Source organism: Hyperolius riggenbachi, chromosome 8 (genome assembly GCF_040937935.1).
Source record: "Hyperolius riggenbachi isolate aHypRig1 chromosome 8, aHypRig1.pri, whole genome shotgun sequence".
Lineage (NCBI taxonomy): Eukaryota > Metazoa > Chordata > Amphibia > Anura > Hyperoliidae > Hyperolius > Hyperolius riggenbachi.
In genome coordinates, this window is record NC_090653.1 from 25140874 (window position 1) to 25160595 (window position 19722).

The window sequence follows — 19722 nt, forward strand, 5'->3', positions numbered from 1 at the left end:
GGGGCATGCATGCCCCTGCTAAAACGGCGCTATAGCGCGGCTCAACGGGGGTCCCTGTCCCCCCAAACCCCCTCCGTGCAGCGGGGGAGCGCTTCCTGGTTGGGGCAGGGCTAACCGCCGCAGCCCTGCCCCATGCGCGTCTGTCAGACGCGTATCTCCGCCTCTCCCCCGCCCCTCTCAGTCTTCCTTCACCGAGAGGGGCGGGGGAGAGGCGGCGATGCGCGTCTGATAGACGCGCTGGGAGGCAGGGCTGCAGCCGTTAGCCCTGCCTCCAGGAAGAAGATTACCAGCGACCATTTTACGACCAACTTTTGCGGGGGGTGGGTTGGGGGTGAAGGGACCCCCGTTAAGCCGCGGGATAGCGGCGTTTTAGCAGGGGCACACGTGCCCCTGCTATATATAAGACCTGAAGCGAGATTTAGTCTCGCTTCAGTGTCTCTTTAAGTCACCGATAAAAAATGAGATTTACTCACCTGGGGCTTCCCTCAGCCCCTAGCAGCCGATCGGTGCCCTCGCAGCCCCGCTCTGATGCTCCAGGACCCGCCGGCGAACACTTCCGGTTTGGCCGTCACCGGCCGACAGGCATGGGAACGCGAGTGATTCTTCGCGTTCCCAGCCTGTATATCGCCCCCTATGCTGCTATTGCGGCCAAACCGGAAGTGTTCGCCGGCGGGTCCTGGAGCGTCAGAGCAGGGCTGCGAGGGCTGAGGGAAGCCCCAGGTGAGTAAATCTCATTTTTTATCGGTGACTTAAGGTTCACTTTAAGGGGCCAAAGACTACCAGTAAGGAAGTGCTTAACCACCCTAGCGGTATTGACGGTTATACACGACAAAATACTTACCTATGTAGAGGGAACAATTTGGATCCTATTGAGCCTTCCCTGTCCCCTCTCGGTCCTCCCGTTCCATCGCTGTCCCCTGGTGATATAATGACACCTCTGGGAGAACTCAGAAGGCTTTGGGAGCTCGAGTGCTGTAGTACGGAGCCGCCCTTCTTCAGAGGCCCTCGGGGACACAAGTGTTCCCAAAGCCGTCCGAGGGTCTCTGCAGGTGCATTCCACCAGTCAGTGGGGGTGGAATGAGGGGACAGGGAAGGCTTAATAGAAGTCAGATATTTTTATCTCCATGAGTATCAGATTTTGTTTCAGCTTCAAATTTACTTTAAAGGAAATCCAAAGTGTAAAAAAAAAAGCAGTTTAACTTGCCTGGGGGATCTTGCAGCCCCCTGAGTCGTTGTGTGCTCACCCGTCCGAGACCCTCCAGCCAGCATCGGTGACCTGCTTAAAGCTACTGTGCATGTGCAGTGATCAGGGTGCATGCGGCTCAGGGACATGCGCATTAGCCTCCGACAGGCCACTACTGGAGAGTTTCAGGAAGGACGGCGCAGGCACAGGGAGGCTGCAGGAGGCTGCAAGACGCCCCAGGTAAGTTAAACTGCTTTTTTTCCGCTTAAAGGGAACCTAAACTGTGTGTGTATGTGTACTGGAGCTATTTGAAGAAGGATGCCTAATGTGACACGCCACACACTGAATTTTATGCCTTTGTCAATTTTTTAAAGGAACTTTAATAAACTATTTTTAGACGGTGCGGATCTTCCGATCATATAAATTTGAAAAAAATACGTAAATAGTTACCCTAGGGACTGAACTTTTTAAATATTTATGTCATGAGGGTATATTACTGTTATTTTTGTATATATGGGCTTGTAATTAATGATGGACACAAAATTGAAAAAAATACACCTTTTATTTCCAAATAAAATATTGTCGCCATACATTTTACTAGGATAATATTTTAAACGTTGTAATAACCGGGACAAATGGGCAAATAAAATGTGTAGGTTTTATCCACAGTAGAACATTTTTTTTAATATATTGGCCCGAAAACTGAATTTTTTCAATTTATTTTCTTATTATTCCCGTTAAAATGCATTTAGAATAAAACAATTCTTAACGAAGTGCATCACCCAAAGAAAGCCTAATTGTTGGCAGAAAAAAAACCAAGATATAGATCATTTTGTTTCGATAAGTAGTGATTAAGTTGTTGGCGAATGAAAGGGAGGAGCGCTGAAAGGTGAAAATTGCTCTGGTTCTTAAGGTGGAAAAAACCCTTAGTGGTAAACTAGTTATATAAGCTTGGCACAGATAGTTGGCATAGTCCTCTGGGTCACGGGTTACTTGATATGCCTAGCATGTCTGTTTTCTCAGCCTACACCAGAGAGAGGCGTGGGCGCAGCTAATGTTATGATTTTAAATTCCAAGTCCTTTGTATCGTACATATGTGTTATGTTGATTATTATTAATTTTTTATATAGTGCTAACATCTAATGTAGCGCTGGGCATAGTACCCAAAAAATAGTGGGGGGCATAGATACATGAGAGCTCCAAAACCCTGTACAATCAGGATATCCAGCAATACAAGTACAGTACATCCATAGCTGATTGGTGGTTTGAGACAAATCAGCAATACTGGTACATGTTCATGAATTACAGCAGAATAAGAACCACTAGGAGGAGGTCACTGCCCCTGTGAGCTTACAATCTAGAGGGCAGTGGAGTGGAGACATTTAGGGGAGGAGACACAGGGAGTTAGTTAAAATGCTATACAGCAATTTATAGGCTTGTCTGAACAGGTATGTTTTGAGAGAAAGTTTATCAGTAGGAACACACTAGGCAGAAACGCTAGCATTGCGCAAAACGCAGCGGAAAACGCACATAATGGGTGTGATTCACAAAACAGTGCTAACTGTTAGCACCAGGGCAGCCATCAGGGGGGGGACAACTGACACTGCAGTGAGTGGCCCAGGGCTTCTGGGGGCCCTGCCCCCTCCCCCCCCCCCCCACAAAGCGCTGGAAAGGCCGCATGTGCTGGCTGCAGGCCTGTGGCTCACTAACCAGCACACCGCGTTCCAGCACTATAGGAGCACCTATACCTGGCTAGGGCAGGGGGAGGAGCTGAGACAGAAGGGGACAGGAGGTAACACAGGGGGAACAGAGGCGCACAAAAGAGGCAAAGGGAGAAAAGAGATGAGACAGGAACATGAGGTCAGACAGAGGGGGACAAAAGAGGCACAAGAAGAAAATAGGGGACAAAAGAGAACAGATGAAGGATAATAACGTACCCACGTTATTATCTTTCGTCAGTGTCGGAGCCATGCACATTTTTCGCCGCTGCGCACTTCACGCACAGACACGGAGGTGGGGTGGCTAGTGGGCGGGTACAGCAACCAGTGGGTGGGCCCAGGAAGGGGGGGACCCAGGCCTGAGGATGTGTGAGGGGCCCCAAAATTTCTGATGGCAGCCCTGGTTAGCACACCGTGAAAAGTGCTCCACGCGAAATTTTGCGTGATAACGGTTATCGCGCGTGAAAATTCGCGCTCGTGCCTTAATGTGAATTTTTCGCTTGTTAACGGTCGTGTACGCATGATAAATTTGCGATAAGAGACCGTAAATGCGCGAAAAATTCGCATTACCGTGCGAAAGTGATTTTTTGCGCGTGATAACTGGTTTTTCACACGACCCAATTTTTCACGTGAAAATGCACTAAAACGTGCGAAAAGCCGTGCTAATAGTTAGCACCGTTTTGTGAATCAAGCCCAATGCAAGTTAATGGGCAGCATGGAAAAATGCATATGTTTGCGTTCTGCAATGTGCTTTTTTTTTAAAAACGCATGACTTGCTGCATATTTTTCCAAAACGCATCTAAAATGCACATAATGAATGTCAATGATGACGCAGAGATACTGCGTTGTAGTGAGTTTTTTTATGCTTTTTTTTTGTGTGATGATGTATTTCCGCTTCTGTTGGCTTCCTAGTGATTAGCATAAAACGCATATCAAAGACGCATACAAAAGCATATACAATTTATATATGCGCACTGCAAATGCATTAAAATGCACGCAAAGCGCTGGAAAAGCGCACGTGCGGAACAAAAACGCAAATGCACTGAAACTGCGCGCAAAATGCACTTATAACGCACAAACGCATATGCAGCAAAACGCTAACTTTCACGCACTGTCTAGCAAGTTCCTAGCCTGAAGATTTCCAGACTCGGAGCATGATGGACAGGGTGTGGGAGAGAGTTCCAAAGTAGAGGTGAAGCTCGTAAGAAGTCCTGGACGGCTGAGAAAGAGAGGAAATGACTAAGCTAGAGGACATGAGGGTCTCCTGGATGGAGCGAAGGTATGATGGTATCTGGAGATCAGAGAGGAAATGTAAGGAGGTAAGGAGAGGCGGATGAGGCAGGTAGCAGAGTTCAGTAGGGACTGGAGAGGTGCCAGTCTGGTGTTTGGTAGACAACTATCGTATGTTCATGTAATTGTTACAAAAGGCAAAAGTACAAAATTCAGGAAAACATTAATAAAATATTGTGAAACAAAAAAGGGGGGACAAAGACTCCTTCAGCAAAGTTCATGGGCAACCTCATGGAAATAGTACTCCAAACTAGGGAGTGCTGTTGCTAAGGTTGCAGAGAAGTGTGTTTTGAGCTTGCAGTCAGCTTTGGATATTTATAAGGATGAAAGAGGAATATACCTTTAAGGTGACAGCGAGACAGAGAAAGACACACCCAGTAAACACTCGAATATTACTGCCAGATGGCCGCACTGATACAGGTGCCTGTTTTTCTGAAAATGTAGGCACACAATGTTTCTAAACGTGTTGAAATGTTCTCGTGTCTAATATTTACCACAGAGCTGTATCCTGTACACTCACACCAGGGGCGTATCTAGAAATCACTGGGCCCCCTGTGAAACTTTGGATGGGGCCCCCTCCCCACTCCCTTGCTTTCTGCACAGGTAAACTGAGAACCAATGTGTAAGGAGCTGCTGCTGTGTAAGGAGACAGGGCATGAAGGAGGGGGCTGACCAGGCATTATAAAAGAGGAAGCGGCTACCAGCTAAGGTAACACGGCGGCCGGAGCAGTGCTTTTCAGCGCTGCTAGATTTGGGCGCAGCCGGCGCCTCCTTAGACTACAATAGGAATCACTCCTATTGCAGCGCTCAGTGAGTAACGTCGGCTCCATCAGAAGACGGAGCCGAGGTTGCTTAAAAACATAATAATTCGGCCTCCAGCAATCGCTGGAAGCCGAATTATTTCATTCCCCCACTATCCATGTCGGCCTGGAGGGAGAATAGTAATTAAATCGGCCCGGACTTGTGCAGAAGCAGGATCAGCTATATACCGCTGTATCCTGCGCCCAAGTCTACCGGCGCCGATTTCAAATGTACTCCACAGCGGCGGCCGCGGGCAACTATATACAGCAGGGGCAACTATACTAGCTATACTGGGGCAGCTATACTCCCTATACTGGGGCAGCTATACTCCCTATACTGGGGCAGCTATACTTGTTATACCAGGGTAACTATACTACCTATACTGGGGCAGCTATAATCCCTATACTGGGGGACCGGGGCAGCTATACTCCCTATACTGGGGCAGCTATACTTGTTATACCGGGGTAACTATACTACCTATACTGGGGCAGCTATACTCCCTATACTGGGGCAGCTATACTTGTTATACCGGGGTAACTATACTACCTATACTGGGGCAGCTATAATCTCTATACTGGGGGACCGGGGCAGCTATACTCCCTATACTGGGGCAGCTATACTTGTTATACCGGGGTAACTATACTACCTATACTGGGGCAGCTATAATCCCTATACTGGGGGACTGGGGCAGCTATACTTGTTATACCGGGGTAACTATACTACCTATACTGGGGCAGCTATACTCCCTATACTGGGGCAGCTATACTCCCTATACTGGGGCAGCTATACTCCCTATACTGGGGCAACTATACTTGTTATACCGGGGTAACTATACTACCTATACTGGGGCAGCTATAATCAGGGCCGGATTTAGGCCAAGGCCACCTAGGCCATGGCCTAGGGCACCACAGGAGCAAGTGCACCAAAGCAGCAGGCTAAACTGGTGCAGCATTTGAAAGCTTGCAAATGCTGCAGTGCAGGAAAATCCGGTGAGCACCTGACCGTGGTACTCTGCTGCTAGCCGCCTGTGCAGCAGCCACCTTGCTCTCTGTGCACGTTTGCATTGTGGCCAGCGGCTATGGACTTGGGCAGCATTGGAGATGGAAAGGAAGAGGAACCTATACTGGAGGGAAAGAGGGAGGGGTCATCTGGTCCTATTCTGGAGGGTAGGGGTCATCTCGCTACCTATATTAAAGGGGGGCGGCTGGTGACAGTGGCCTTGGACGGTAAAGAGTACAAATCCGGCCCTGGCTATAATCCCTATACTGGTGCAGCTATACTTGCTATACTGGGGTAACTATACTACCTATACTGGGGCAGCTAAACTCCCTATACTGGGGCAGCTGTACTTGCTATACTGGGGTAACTATACTCCCTATACTGGGGCAACTATACTCCCTATACTGGGGCAACTATACACCGTATACTGAGGCAACTATACTAGCTATACTGGGGCAACTATACTCCCTATACTGGGGGCAACTATACTCCGTATACTGAGGCAACTATACTAGCTATACTGGGGCAACTATACTAGCTATACTGGGGGCAACTATACTAGCTACACTGGAGCAACTATACTAGTTATACTGGGGGCAACTATACTAGCTACACTGGGGGCAACTATACTCCGTATACTGAGGCAACTATACTAGCTATACTGGAGCAACTATACTAGCTACACTGGGGGCAACTATACTAGCTACACTGGGGGCAACTATACTAGCTACACTGGGGGCAACTATACTAGCTACACTGGGGGCAACTATACTAGCTATACTGGGGGCAACTATACTAGCTACACTGGGGGCAACTATACTAGCTATACTGAGGCAACTATACTAGCTATACTGGGGCAACTATACTAGCTATACTGGGGGCAACTATACTAGCTACACTGGAGCAACTATACTAGTTATACTGGGGGCAACTATACTAGCTACACTGGGGGCAACTATACTCCGTATACTGAGGCAACTATACTAGCTATACTGGAGCAACTATACTAGCTACACTGGGGGCAACTATACTAGCTACACTGGGGGCAACTATACTAGCTACACTGGGGGCAACTATACTAGCTACACTGGGGGCAACTATACTAGCTACACTGGGGGCAACTATACTAGCTACACTGGGGGCAACTATACTAGCTATACTGGGGGCAACTATACTAGCTACACTGGGGGCAACTATACTCCGTATACTGAGGCAACTATACTAGCTATACTGGAGCAACTATACTAGCTACACTGGGGGCAACTATACTAGCTACACTGGGGGCAACTATACTAGCTACACTGGGGGCAACTATACTAGCTATACTGGGGGCAACTATACTAGCTGCACTGGGGGCAACTATACTAGCTACACTGGGAGCAACTATACTAGCTATACTGGGGGCAACTATACTAGCTACACTGGGGGCAACTATACTAGCTATACTGGGGGCAACTATACTAGCTATACTGGAGCAACTATACTAGCTATACTGGGGCAACTATACTAGCTATACTGGAGCAACTATACTAGCTATACTGGGGCAACTATACTAGCTACACTGGGGGCAACTATACTCCGTATACTGAGGCAACTATACTAGCTATACTGGAGCAACTATACTAGCTACACTGGGGGCAACTATACTAGCTACACTGGGGGCAACTATACTAGCTACACTGGGGGCAACTATACTAGCTATACTGGGGGCAACTATACTAGCTGCACTGGGGGCAACTATACTAGCTACACTGGGAGCAACTATACTAGCTATACTGGGGGCAACTATACTAGCTACACTGGGGGCAACTATACTAGCTATACTGGGGGCAACTATACTAGCTATACTGGAGCAACTATACTAGCTATACTGGGGCAACTATACTAGCTATACTGGAGCAACTATACTAGCTATACTGGGGCAACTATACTAGCTATACTGGGGCAACTATACTAACTTACTGGGGGCAACTATACTAGCTACACTGGGGGCAACTATACTAGCTATACTGAGGCAACTATACTAGCTATACTGGAGCAACTATACTAGCTACACAGGGGGCAACTATAATAGCTATACTGGGGCAACTATAATAGCTATACTGGGGCAACTATACTAGCTATACTGGGGCAACTATACTCCGTATACTGAGGCAACTATACTAGCTATACTGGGGCAACTATACTAGCTATACTGGGGCAACTATACTAGCTATACTGGGGCAACTATACTCCCTATACTGAGGCAACTATACTAGCTATACTGGGGCAACTATACTCCCTATACTGGGTCAACTATACTCCGTATACTGAGGCAACTATACTAGCTATACTGGGGCAACTATACTCCCTATACTGGGGTAAGTATACTCCCTATACTGGGGCAGCTGTACTTGCTATACTGGGTTAACTATACTCCCTATACTGGGGTAACTATACTCCGTATACTGAGGCAACTATACTAGCTATACTGAGGCAACTATACTAGCTATACTGGGGCAACTATACTTACTATACTGGGGAAGCTATACTTGCTATACTGGGGTAACTATACTACCTATACTGAGGCAGCTATACTCCCTATACTGGGGCAACTATACTTACTATACTGGGGAAGCTATACTTGCTATACTGGGGTAACTATACTATCTATACTGAGGCAGCTATACTCCCTACACTGGGGCAACTATACCTACCTGTACCTGGCTACCTACATACTTAGGCACTCCAAAACCACCAAGACCATCTCCGCAAGACCAAATTGGTCAAATACTGCTTTCTGCCGCCGAAGGAGGCTTCAGAAGTTTTCGGGGTACTTATTTATTATCCTGTCTGGAAAGTTTGGCAGCTTTTTGTTAAAGTTCTGTTTGATTCCCTAGCCAGATTTAACCATTTTTGGAAAGCTGAAAGTCCTGGCTTTCCATTGCACTGAGTCAAAGCGATGCCCCATTCCCAAGTTGGGGGGGGGGGGGGGGTTTGGGGGACAGGTTATCCGCCGGGTCCCCGCATCTTAATGTGCCCCCCCGGCTGGTCCCGACCCCACAGCCCGGGTCGGGCTCTCCTTCCTCCAGTAAGATGGCCGCCGGAGCCGGCCGCGGCTGCGCAGTCCGCATATGCGCGAGTGCGGCTGCGCAGCTCTAGGGCCTTCCCCCCGATCCACGCAACAGGAGACGGCCTATAGCGTGGATCGGGGGGGAGGCCCTAGAGCTGCGCAGCCGCACTCGCGCATATGCGGACTGCGCAGCCGCGGCCAGCTCCGGCGGCCATCTTACTGGAGGAAGGAGAGCCCGACCCGGGCTGTGGGGTCGGGACCGGCCGGGGGGGCACATTGAGATGCGGGGACCCGGCGGAACGGCACGGAGGACGCGGATAGCGCCCTCCGTGCATTGATATTTCATACAGGTATTTAACTTTTTGGGGCCAGTTCGCCTCGTAAGTCCTTTAACACACAGAATTGTGCTGTGAAGGAAGAAGACCTCCTGGGTGTGCTGCTTATCATCATGTCGGGTTCATCCGTACTTCTGTAACTGCACTGCAGCCACGTTCAGGAGACACCCCTCCTTCAAAACCCCATAACTTGGGAACTGAGCATCATACCGACTAGGGAACTGGTGCAACAGAAAGCCGGGACTTTCCGCTTTTCAAAAATGGTCTTCCTGGAGGAACAAACATAACTTTAACAAAAAACTACCAAACTTTCCAGACGGGATATTACGTAAGTACCGTTTTCAGGAACTTGAGTGCTCCCGTAGATGGGCAGCTCCGTACTGTGCCTGCCCGAGCGCGCTCTCTCACACAGTACAGAGCCGCCTGTCTTCTGGAGCGCTCAAGCTCCCGCAGACTTCCAAAGCCTCCTCTGGCGGGGGATTCAAACGGGGGAGCTAGCGCTGCAACGAAGGCACCGTGAGAGGAGTGGGAAGGCTCTATAGGACCCAGAGCCTTCCCTCTCCTTAGGTATCTGTTTTTTTGTTTTTACAGGTGTACTGTACAGAGTGTGGCTGCAGCAAAACAACCAGCTATAGCAATCCAGGGAGATGCGCCTGGGCTGCAGGAAGTTGAGCTGAGTTTGATTCCAGGATCATTATTCAGAATTTTCAGCAAGCAGTGCCATCTAGTGGAGGGACTGCAATTATCTGTGTTGTAAAAATAGCAATCCTGTATACAGAGAGTGAAGGGTGCCCTCTTGTGTTCTTTCTCTACATTTTTTGTGCTCCACTGGCAACGTATTCATTTTCCGATCAGTGATTAATCTGCAGAAGGATCCAACATTTAGGGCCCTTTTCCACCAGCGCGTTTGCGCTGGCTGAATCGCAAAAAACGCAAACCGCTAGCGATTTTACAATCGCTACGGTTTGCTTTTTAACATAGGAATCGCGGTAGGTAATTTCCACTACCGCGATTCGTTTTTTACTTGATCGCGATCGCGCCGCGGAGCGACTTTTGCCGCGATTTTGCTATGCAGTGCATAGCATAGCAAAATCGCGGCCGCGAACGTCGGGGAATCGCCGCTAATTGCGATTCAGCAATCGCTAGCGTTCAGCGTGAACGCTAGCGATTGCTAGTGGAAAAGGGCCCTTAGGATGCAATATTATGTGGATACTTCCCTCTAGAATCTTACATAGCTTCCAACTGTCCCTCTTTTGGAGGAACAGTCCCTCTTTGGGAGCCCTGTCCCTCTGTCCCTCTTTCCTCCTCATTTGTCCCTCTTTCAGAACTCATGTACAAATCTATATAAATATATGCCATATTCTACTAAAAAAGTTTCTTAAATATACACTAAATGTTATTTATATCCTTTAAATTGGTATGTTTCTTATCTTCAAATGTTATGATTAATTAAAATGAACAAGGATAGAAAGACCAGTGTGATCTGAATTCTAAAACAACATATTTTTCCTATGAAATCTTTATGGTATGCGTAACTAGGGATGTGATGGGGGAGTGATCAGGGGTGTGGCAGGGGTGTTGCCTAAGTGTCCCTCTTTCTGTTTTCAAAATGTTGGGAGGTATGTTATTAGAAAAGAGTAGTGGCTTACCTAAGGAGCTATAGGCTCCAGTGCTGGTTTTACACTGGACCGTCCCTTCCCCAAGCGCTCTATGTAAATCAATCAATATGGAGCACCAACCTGCCCAGGACAGTCACAGTGTAAAAAAGGTGTAAGCAAGGGAGGAGACAGCTACAGTGTCAGAGAGGTACAAGCTGGGAAGGGGACAGCTGCAGTGTCAGAGAGGTATAAGCTGGGGAGGGGACAGCTGCAGTGTCAGAGAGGTGTAAGCAGGGGAGGGGACAGCTGCAGTGTCAGAGAGGTGTAAGCAGGGGAGGGAACAGCTGCAGTGTCAGAGGAGTATATGCAGGGGAGGGGACAGCCGCAGTGTCAGAGAGGTGTAAGCAGGGGAGGGGACAGCTGCAGTGTCAGAGAGGTGTAAGCAGGGGAGGGAACAGCTGCAGTGTCAATGAGGTGTACGCAGGGGAGGGGACAGCCGCAGTGTCAGAGAGGTGTAAGCAGGGTAGGGGAAAGCCGCAGTGTCAGAGAGGTGTAAGCAGGAAAGGGAACAGCCGCAGTGTTAAAGAGGTGTAAGCTGGGGAGGGGACAGCCACAGTGTCAAGGTGGAAGCAGGGGAGGGGACAGCTGCAGTGTCGGAGAGGTGTATGCAGGGGAGTGGACAGCTGCAGTGTCAGAGAGGTGTAAGCTGAGGAGGGGACAGCTGCAGTGTCAGAGAGGTGTAAGCATGGGAGGGGACAGCTGAAGTGTCAGAGAGGTGGAAGCAGGTAAGTGGAGAGCTGCAGTGTCAGAGGGGTGAAAGGGGTGGGGACAGCCGCAGTGTCAGAGAAGTGTAAGCAGGGGAGAGGACAGATGCAGTGTCAAGGAGGTGTAAGCAGGGGAGGGGACAACCGCAGTGTCAGAGAGGTGTAAGCAGGGGAGTGGGCAGCCGTAGTGTCAGAGGGGTGTAAGCAGATGATGGGACAGCCGCAGTGTCAATGAGGTGTAAGCAGGGGAGGGGACAGCCGCAATGTCAGAGAGGTGTAAGCAGGGGAGGGGACAGCTGCAGTGTCAAAAAGGTGTAAGCTTGGGAGGGGACAGCTGCAGCGTCAGAGAGGTGAAAGCAGGGGAAGGGACAGCTGCAGTGTCAGAGGGGTGAAATCAGGGGAGGGGACATCCACAGTGTCATAGAGGTGTAAGCAGGGGAGGGGACAGCTGCAGTGTCAGAGGGGTGAAATCAGAGGAGGGGACAGCCACAGTGTCAGAGAGGTGTAAGCAGGGGAGGGGACAGCTGCAGTGTCGGAGAGGTGTAAGCAGGGGAGGGGACAGCCGCAGTGTCAGAGAAGTGTAAGCAGGGTAGGGGAAAGCCACAGTGTCTGAGAGGTGTAAGCAGGGGAGGGGACAACCGCAGTGTCAGAGAAGTGTAAGCAGGGGAGTGGCGAGCCGTAGTGTCAGAGAAGTGTAAGCAGATGAGGGGACAGCCGCAGTGTCAATGAGGTGTAAGTAGATAGAATTATCAAATCGGATGGTCAATCAGGCCACAAAATCTCTAGATGTATGGCCACCTTAAATCTGTAAGGGTTTGTTCACACAGGTGTTAGCAGGGTAGGGGAAAGCCACAGTGTCAGAGAGGTGTACGCAGGAGAGGGAACAGCCGCAGTATTAAAGAGGTGAAAGCTGGGGAGGAGACAGCCACAGTGTCAAGGTGGAAGCAGGGGAGGGGACAGCTGCAGTTTCGGAGAGGTGTAAGCAGGGGAGGGGACAGCTACAGTGTCAGAGAGGTGTAAGCATGGGAGGAGACAGCTGCAGCGTCAGAGAGGTGGAAGCAGGGGAGGGGACAGCTGCAGTGCCAGAGGGGTGAAATCAGGGGAGGGGACAGCCACAGTGTCATAGAAGTGGAAGCAGGGGAGAGGACAGATGCAGTGTCAAGGAGGTGTAAGCAGGGTAGGGTACAACCGCAGTGTCAGAGAGGTGTAAGCAGGGGAGTGGGCAGCCGTAGTGTCAGAGGGGTGTAAGCAGACGAGGGGACAGCCGCAGTGTCAATGAGGTGTAAGTAGGGGAGAGGACAACTGCAGTGTCAGAGAGGTGTACGCAGGGGAGGGGACAGCCGCAGTGTCAGAGAAGTGTAAGCAGGGTAGGGGAAAGCCACAGTGTCTGAGAGGTGTAAGCAGGGGAGGGGACAACCGCAGTGTCAGAGAAGTGTAAGCAGGGGAGTGGCGAGCCGTAGTGTCAGAGGAGTGTAAGCAGATGAGGGGACAGCCGCAGTGTCAATGAGGTGTAAGTAGGGGAGGGGACAGCCGCAGTGTCAGAGAAGTGTAAGCAGGGGAGTGGCGAGCCGTAGTGTCAGAGGGGTGTAAGCAGGGGAGGGGACAGGCACAGTGTCAGAGAGGTGTAAGCAGGGGAGTGGACAGCCGCAGTGTCAGAGAAATGTAAGCAGGGGAGGGGACAGCTGCAATGTCAGAGAGGTGTAAGCAGGGGAGGGGACAGCTGCAATGTCAGAGAGGTGTAAGCAGGGGAGGGGACAGTGGCAGTGTCAGAGAGGTGTAAGCAGGGGAGGGGACAGCCACAGTGTTAGAGAGGTGTAAGCAGGGGTGTGGGCAGCCATAGTGTCAGAGGGGTGAAAGCAGACAAGAGGACAGCCACAGTGTCAATGAGGTGTAAGTAGGGGAGGAGACAGCCGCAGTGTCAGAGAGGTGTAAGCAGGGGAGGGGACAGCTTCAGTGTCAGAGGTGTGTAAGCAGGGGAGGGGACGGATGCAGTGTCAAGGAGGTGTAAGCAGGGTAGGGGACAGCCGCAGTGTCAGAGAGGTGTAAGCAGGGGAATGGGCAGCCGTAGTGTCAGAGGGGTGTAAGCAGACTAGGGGACAGCTGCAGTGTCAATGAGGTGTAAGCAGGGGAGAGGACAGCCACAGTGTCAGAGTGGTGTAAGCAGGGGAGGGGACAGCCGCAGTGTCAGAGAGGTGTAAGTAGGGGAGGGGACAGCCACAGTGTCAGAGAAGTGTAAGCAGGGGAGTGGCGAGCCGTAGTGTCAGAGGGGTGTAAGCAGGGGAGGGGACAGGCACAGTGTCAGAGAGGTGTAAGCAGGGGAGTGGACAGCCGCAGTGTCAGAGAAATGTAAGCAGGGGAGGGGACAGCTGCAATGTCAGAGAGGTGTAAGCAGGGGAGGGGACAGTGGCAGTGTCAGAGAGGTGTAAGCAGGGGAGGGGACAGCCACAGTGTTAGAGAGGTGTAAGCAGGGGTGTGGGCAGCCATAGTGTCAGAGGGGTGAAAGCAGACAAGAGGACAGCCACAGTGTCAATGAGGTGTAAGTAGGGGAGGAGACAGCCGCAGTGTCAGAGAGGTGTAAGCAGGGGAGGGGACAGCTTCAGTGTCAGAGGTGTGTAAGCAGGGGAGGGGACGGATGCAGTGTCAAGGAGGTGTAAGCAGGGTAGGGGACAGCCGCAGTGTCAGAGAGGTGTAAGCAGGGGAATGGGCAGCCGTAGTGTCAGAGGGGTGTAAGCAGACTAGGGGACAGCTGCAGTGTCGGAGAGGTGTATGCAGGGGAGTGGACAGCTGCAGTGTCAGAGAGGTGTAAGCTGAGGAGGGGACAGCTGCAGTGTCAGAGAGGTGTAAGCATGGGAGGGGACAGCTGCAGTGTCAGAGAGGTGGAAGCAGGTAAGTGGAGAGCTGCAGTGTCAGAGGGGTGAAAGGGGTGGGGACAGCCGCAGTGTCAGAGAAGTGTAAGCAGGGGAGAGGACAGATGCAGTGTCAAGGAGGTGTAAGCAGGGGAGGGGACAACCGCAGTGTCAGAGAGGTGTAAGCAGGGGAGTGGGCAGCCGTAGTGTCAGAGGGGTGTAAGCAGATGATGGGACAGCCGCAGTGTCAATGAGGTGTAAGCAGGGGAGGGGACAGCCGCAATGTCAGAGAGGTGTAAGCAGGGGAGGGGACAGCTGCAGTGTCAAAAAGGTGTAAGCATGGGAGGGGACAGCTGCAGCGTCAGAGAGGTGAAAGCAGGGGAAGGGACAGCTGCAGTGTCAGAGGGGTGAAATCAGGGGAGGGGACATCCACAGTGTCATAGAGGTGTAAGCAGGGGAGGGGACAGCTGCAGTGTCAGAGGGGTGAAATCAGAGGAGGGGACAGCCACAGTGTCAGAGAGGTGTAAGCAGGGGAGGGGACAGCTGCAGTGTCGGAGAGGTGTAAGCAGGGGAGGGGACAGCCGCAGTGTCAGAGAAGTGTAAGCAGGGTAGGGGAATACCACAGTGTCTGAGAGGTGTAAGCAGGGGAGGGGACAACCGCAGTGTCAGAGAAGTGTAAGCAGGGGAGTGGCGAGCCGTAGTGTCAGAGGAGTGTAAGCAGATGAGGGGACAGCCGCAGTGTCAATGAGGTGTAAGTAGATAGAATTATCAAATCGGATGGTCAATCAGGCCACAAAATCTCTAGATGTATGGCCACCTTAAATCTGTAAGGGTTTGTTCACACAGGTGTTAGCAGGGTAGGGGAAAGCCACAGTGTCAGAGAGGTGTACGCAGGAGAGGGAACAGCCGCAGTATTAAAGAGGTGAAAGCTGGGGAGGAGACAGCCACAGTGTCAAGGTGGAAGCAGGGGAGGGGACAGCTGCAGTTTCGGAGAGGTGTAAGCAGGGGAGGGGACAGCTACAGTGTCAGAGAGGTGTAAGCATGGGAGGAGACAGCTGCAGCGTCAGAGAGGTGGAAGCAGGGGAGGGGACAGCTGCAGTGCCAGAGGGGTGAAATCAGGGGAGGGGACAGCCACAGTGTCATAGAAGTGGAAGCAGGGGAGAGGACAGATGCAGTGTCAAGGAGGTGTAAGCAGGGTAGGGTACAACCGCAGTGTCAGAGAGGTGTAAGCAGGGGAGTGGGCAGCCGTAGTGTCAGAGGGGTGTAAGCAGACGAGGGGACAGCCGCAGTGTCAATGAGGTGTAAGTAGGGGAGAGGACAACTGCAGTGTCAGAGAGGTGTACGCAGGGGAGGGGACAGCCGCAGTGTCAGAGAAGTGTAAGCAGGGTAGGGGAAAGCCACAGTGTCTGAGAGGTGTAAGCAGGGGAGGGGACAACCGCAGTGTCAGAGAAGTGTAAGCAGGGGAGTGGCGAGCCGTAGTGTCAGAGGAGTGTAAGCAGATGAGGGGACAGCCGCAGTGTCAATGAGGTGTAAGTAGGGGAGGGGACAGCCGCAGTGTCAGAGAAGTGTAAGCAGGGGAGTGGCGAGCCGTAGTGTCAGAGGGGTGTAAGCAGGGGAGGGGACAGGCACAGTGTCAGAGAGGTGTAAGCAGGGGAGTGGACAGCCGCAGTGTCAGAGAAATGTAAGCAGGGGAGGGGACAGCTGCAATGTCAGAGAGGTGTAAGCAGGGGAGGGGACAGCTGCAATGTCAGAGAGGTGTAAGCAGGGGAGGGGACAGTGGCAGTGTCAGAGAGGTGTAAGCAGGGGAGGGGACAGCCACAGTGTTAGAGAGGTGTAAGCAGGGGTGTGGGCAGCCATAGTGTCAGAGGGGTGAAAGCAGACAAGAGGACAGCCACAGTGTCAATGAGGTGTAAGTAGGGGAGGAGACAGCCGCAGTGTCAGAGAGGTGTAAGCAGGGGAGGGGACAGCTTCAGTGTCAGAGGTGTGTAAGCAGGGGAGGGGACGGATGCAGTGTCAAGGAGGTGTAAGCAGGGTAGGGGACAGCCGCAGTGTCAGAGAGGTGTAAGCAGGGGAATGGGCAGCCGTAGTGTCAGAGGGGTGTAAGCAGACTAGGGGACAGCTGCAGTGTCAATGAGGTGTAAGCAGGGGAGAGGACAGCCACAGTGTCAGAGTGGTGTAAGCAGGGGAGGGGACAGCCGCAGTGTCAGAGAGGTGTAAGTAGGGGAGGGGACAGCCACAGTGTCAGAGAAGTGTAAGCAGGGGAGTGGCGAGCCGTAGTGTCAGAGGGGTGTAAGCAGGGGAGGGGACAGGCACAGTGTCAGAGAGGTGTAAGCAGGGGAGTGGACAGCCGCAGTGTCAGAGAAATGTAAGCAGGGGAGGGGACAGCTGCAATGTCAGAGAGGTGTAAGCAGGGGAGGGGACAGCTGCAATGTCAGAGAGGTGTAAGCAGGGGAGGGGACAGTGGCAGTGTCAGAGAGGTGTAAGCAGGGGAGGGGACAGCCACAGTGTTAGAGAGGTGTAAGCAGGGGTGTGGGCAGCCATAGTGTCAGAGGGGTGAAAGCAGACAAGAGGACAGCCACAGTGTCAATGAGGTGTAAGTAGGGGAGGAGACAGCCGCAGTGTCAGAGAGGTGTAAGCAGGGGAGGGGACAGCTTCAGTGTCAGAGGTGTGTAAGCAGGGGAGGGGATGGATGCAGTGTCAAGGAGGTGTAAGCAGGGTAGGGGACAGCCGCAGTGTCAGAGAGGTGTAAGCAGGGGAATGGGCAGCCGTAGTGTCAGAGGGGTGTAAGCAGACTAGGGGACAGCTGCAGTGTCAATGAGGTGTAAGCAGGGGAGAGGACAGCCACAGTGTCAGAGTGGTGTAAGCAGGGGAGGGGACAGCCGCAGTGTCAGAGAGGTGTAAGTAGGGGAGGGGACAGCCGCAGTGTCAGAGAAGTGTAAGCAGGGGAGGGGACAGCCGCAGTGTCAGAGAGGTGTAAGCAGGGAAGGGAACAGGCACAGTGTTAGAGAGGTGTAAGCAGGGGAGGGTGCAGCCACAGTGTCAGGTGTAAGCAGGGGAGGGAACAGCTTCAGTGTGAGAGGGGTGTAAGCAGGGCAGGGGACAGCAACAGTGTCAGAGAAGTGTAGCAGGGGAGGGGACAGATGCAGTGTCAAGGAGGTGTAAGCAGGGTAGGGGACAGCCGCAGTGTCAGAGAGGTGTAAGCAGGGGAGTGGGCAGCCGTAGTGTCAGAGGGGTGTAAGCAGACTAGGGGACAGCTGCAGTGTCAAAGAAGTGTAAGCAGGGGAGGGGACAGCCGCAGTGTCAGAGAGGTGTAAGCAGGGAAGGGAACAGGCACAGTGTTAGAGAGGTGTAAGCAGGGGAGGGTACAGCCACAGTGTCAGATAGCTGTAAGCAGGGGAGGGGACAGCAACAGTGTCAGAGAAGTGTAAGCAGGGGAGGGGACAGATGCAGTGTCAAGGAGGTGTAAGTAGGGTAGGGGACAGCCGCAGTGTCAGAGAGGTGTAAGCAGGGGAGGGGACAGCTGCAGTGTCAGAGAGGTGTAAGCAGGGGAGTGGGCTGCCATAGTGTCAGAGGGGTGTAAGCAGACTAGGGGACAGCTGCAGTGTCAGAGAGGTGTATGCAGGGGAGGGGACAGCCGCAGTGTCAGAGAGGTGTAAGCAGGGAAGGGAACAGGCACAGTGTTAGAGAGGTGTAAGCTGAGGAGGGGAGAGCCACAGTGTCAGAGAGGAATAAGCAGGGAAGTGGACAGCTGCAGTGTCAAAGGGGTGAAAGCAGGGGAGGGGACAGCCACAGTGTCAGATAGGTGTAAGCAGGGAGGGGATAGCTGCAATGTCAGAGAGGTGTAAGCAGGGGAGGGGACAGCTGCAGTGTCAGAGAGGTCTAAGCAGGGGAGGGGACAGCTGCAGTGTCAGAGAGGTGTAAGCAGGGGAGGGGACAGCCACAGTGTCAGAGGGGTGTAAGCAGACTAGGGGACAGCTGCAGTGTCAGAGAGGTCTAAGCAGGGGAGGGGACAGCCGCAGTGTCAGAGAGGTGTAAGCAGGGAAGGGGACAGCTGCAGTATCAGAGGGGTGTAAGCAGTCGCCTTGCCGAAATCCACACTGCAACACAAAGAGTGTGAACAAGGCCTTATTGTTTTGCCCTTTGGCGCTTCACATTTGCAAACACAGCATATCCTACCATTAGAACTGCTGCCTATCTGCAAAGTATAGCTGTAAGATGCATATCGCTGTCCATCGTCATGACATTGTGCTCTGGGGCTTATTCTACTAGTAACACAGGGGGATTGCTAGCGGATGCTTCTGCTCTCTGAGACAGGCACAGCGCAAAGCAAGTCCGGAGTCAGTCTTTGTTTTTTCACCAACACCAAACTTTATTTGTGCTGGACAAAATAGTAAACAAAACATAGACAAAACCTTTCCACTAGATGGGCAACTACCTATAACTTAAAGGACATCCGAACTGAAAGAGAAAAGTTAAGCTTTATTTACCTGGAGCTTATACAGGTCTGTTTAGTCCCTCGCCGCAGTTCCACTGCCCTCCATTGTGCCGCTAGCCCCTGCAAAAGATCCCCGACCGGTTGTGGGCTTCTACGCATGTGCAGGTGCGCCAATGCTTCTCTCTCGATTGTGCTCTTGTGGCCAGGAGCATTCTGCGCTTGCACAGTTCACAAATACTTATATTGCACAAGCGCAAGGAGTCCCATTTGTAGCAAGTACAGCACAAGTATTCTGTGGATCAAACCGTAATGATTTCTGGATTAAATAAAGTAGTGAAATATTCCTGGATGGTGCAGGCTTCTTCCTGTCAGATTTAAATAGGATTTGGTATTTCACCTGATGAAGTCGGCTGCATTCAGCAAAATGCATTGTGAATAAAGGTTATTTTTGTCCATAGTTTTGTGTCACCCTATGAGATGGTAAACCTTCCACTCTTTTCTAATAGAACTGTCGTCTAGCATCACCTCTGTGTTTTCCACTTGCTGCCACGTATTCATCAGTGGAGTTGGGTGGAACAACTTAAAGAAATATGGCGAGGTTCCCTAGGCACTCCCACTCTGCTTCCCCTACCGCAGCTAAACCAAAGAGTGGAATATTTAATGTTCAGGTGATTCTGACACCTACCAAGTTCTTGTTATGG

General features: G+C 51.6%; 1 protein-coding gene across 2 annotated transcripts in view; it reads right to left on the reverse strand.

The window, feature by feature from the left end:
- LOC137528663 (uncharacterized) overlaps positions 1 to 19182 on the reverse strand; it is a 46732-nt gene extending 27550 nt beyond the window's left edge. For both annotated transcript variants that reach the window (XM_068250088.1, XM_068250086.1), the window contains exon 1: positions 19074 to 19182. In XM_068250088.1, the coding sequence (XP_068106189.1) occupies positions 19074 to 19180 (107 nt within the window). In that variant the 5' untranslated portion in view covers positions 19181 to 19182. The remainder of the gene's footprint in view (positions 1 to 19073) is intronic.
- Between the last annotated feature and the right edge of the window lie 540 nt (positions 19183 to 19722).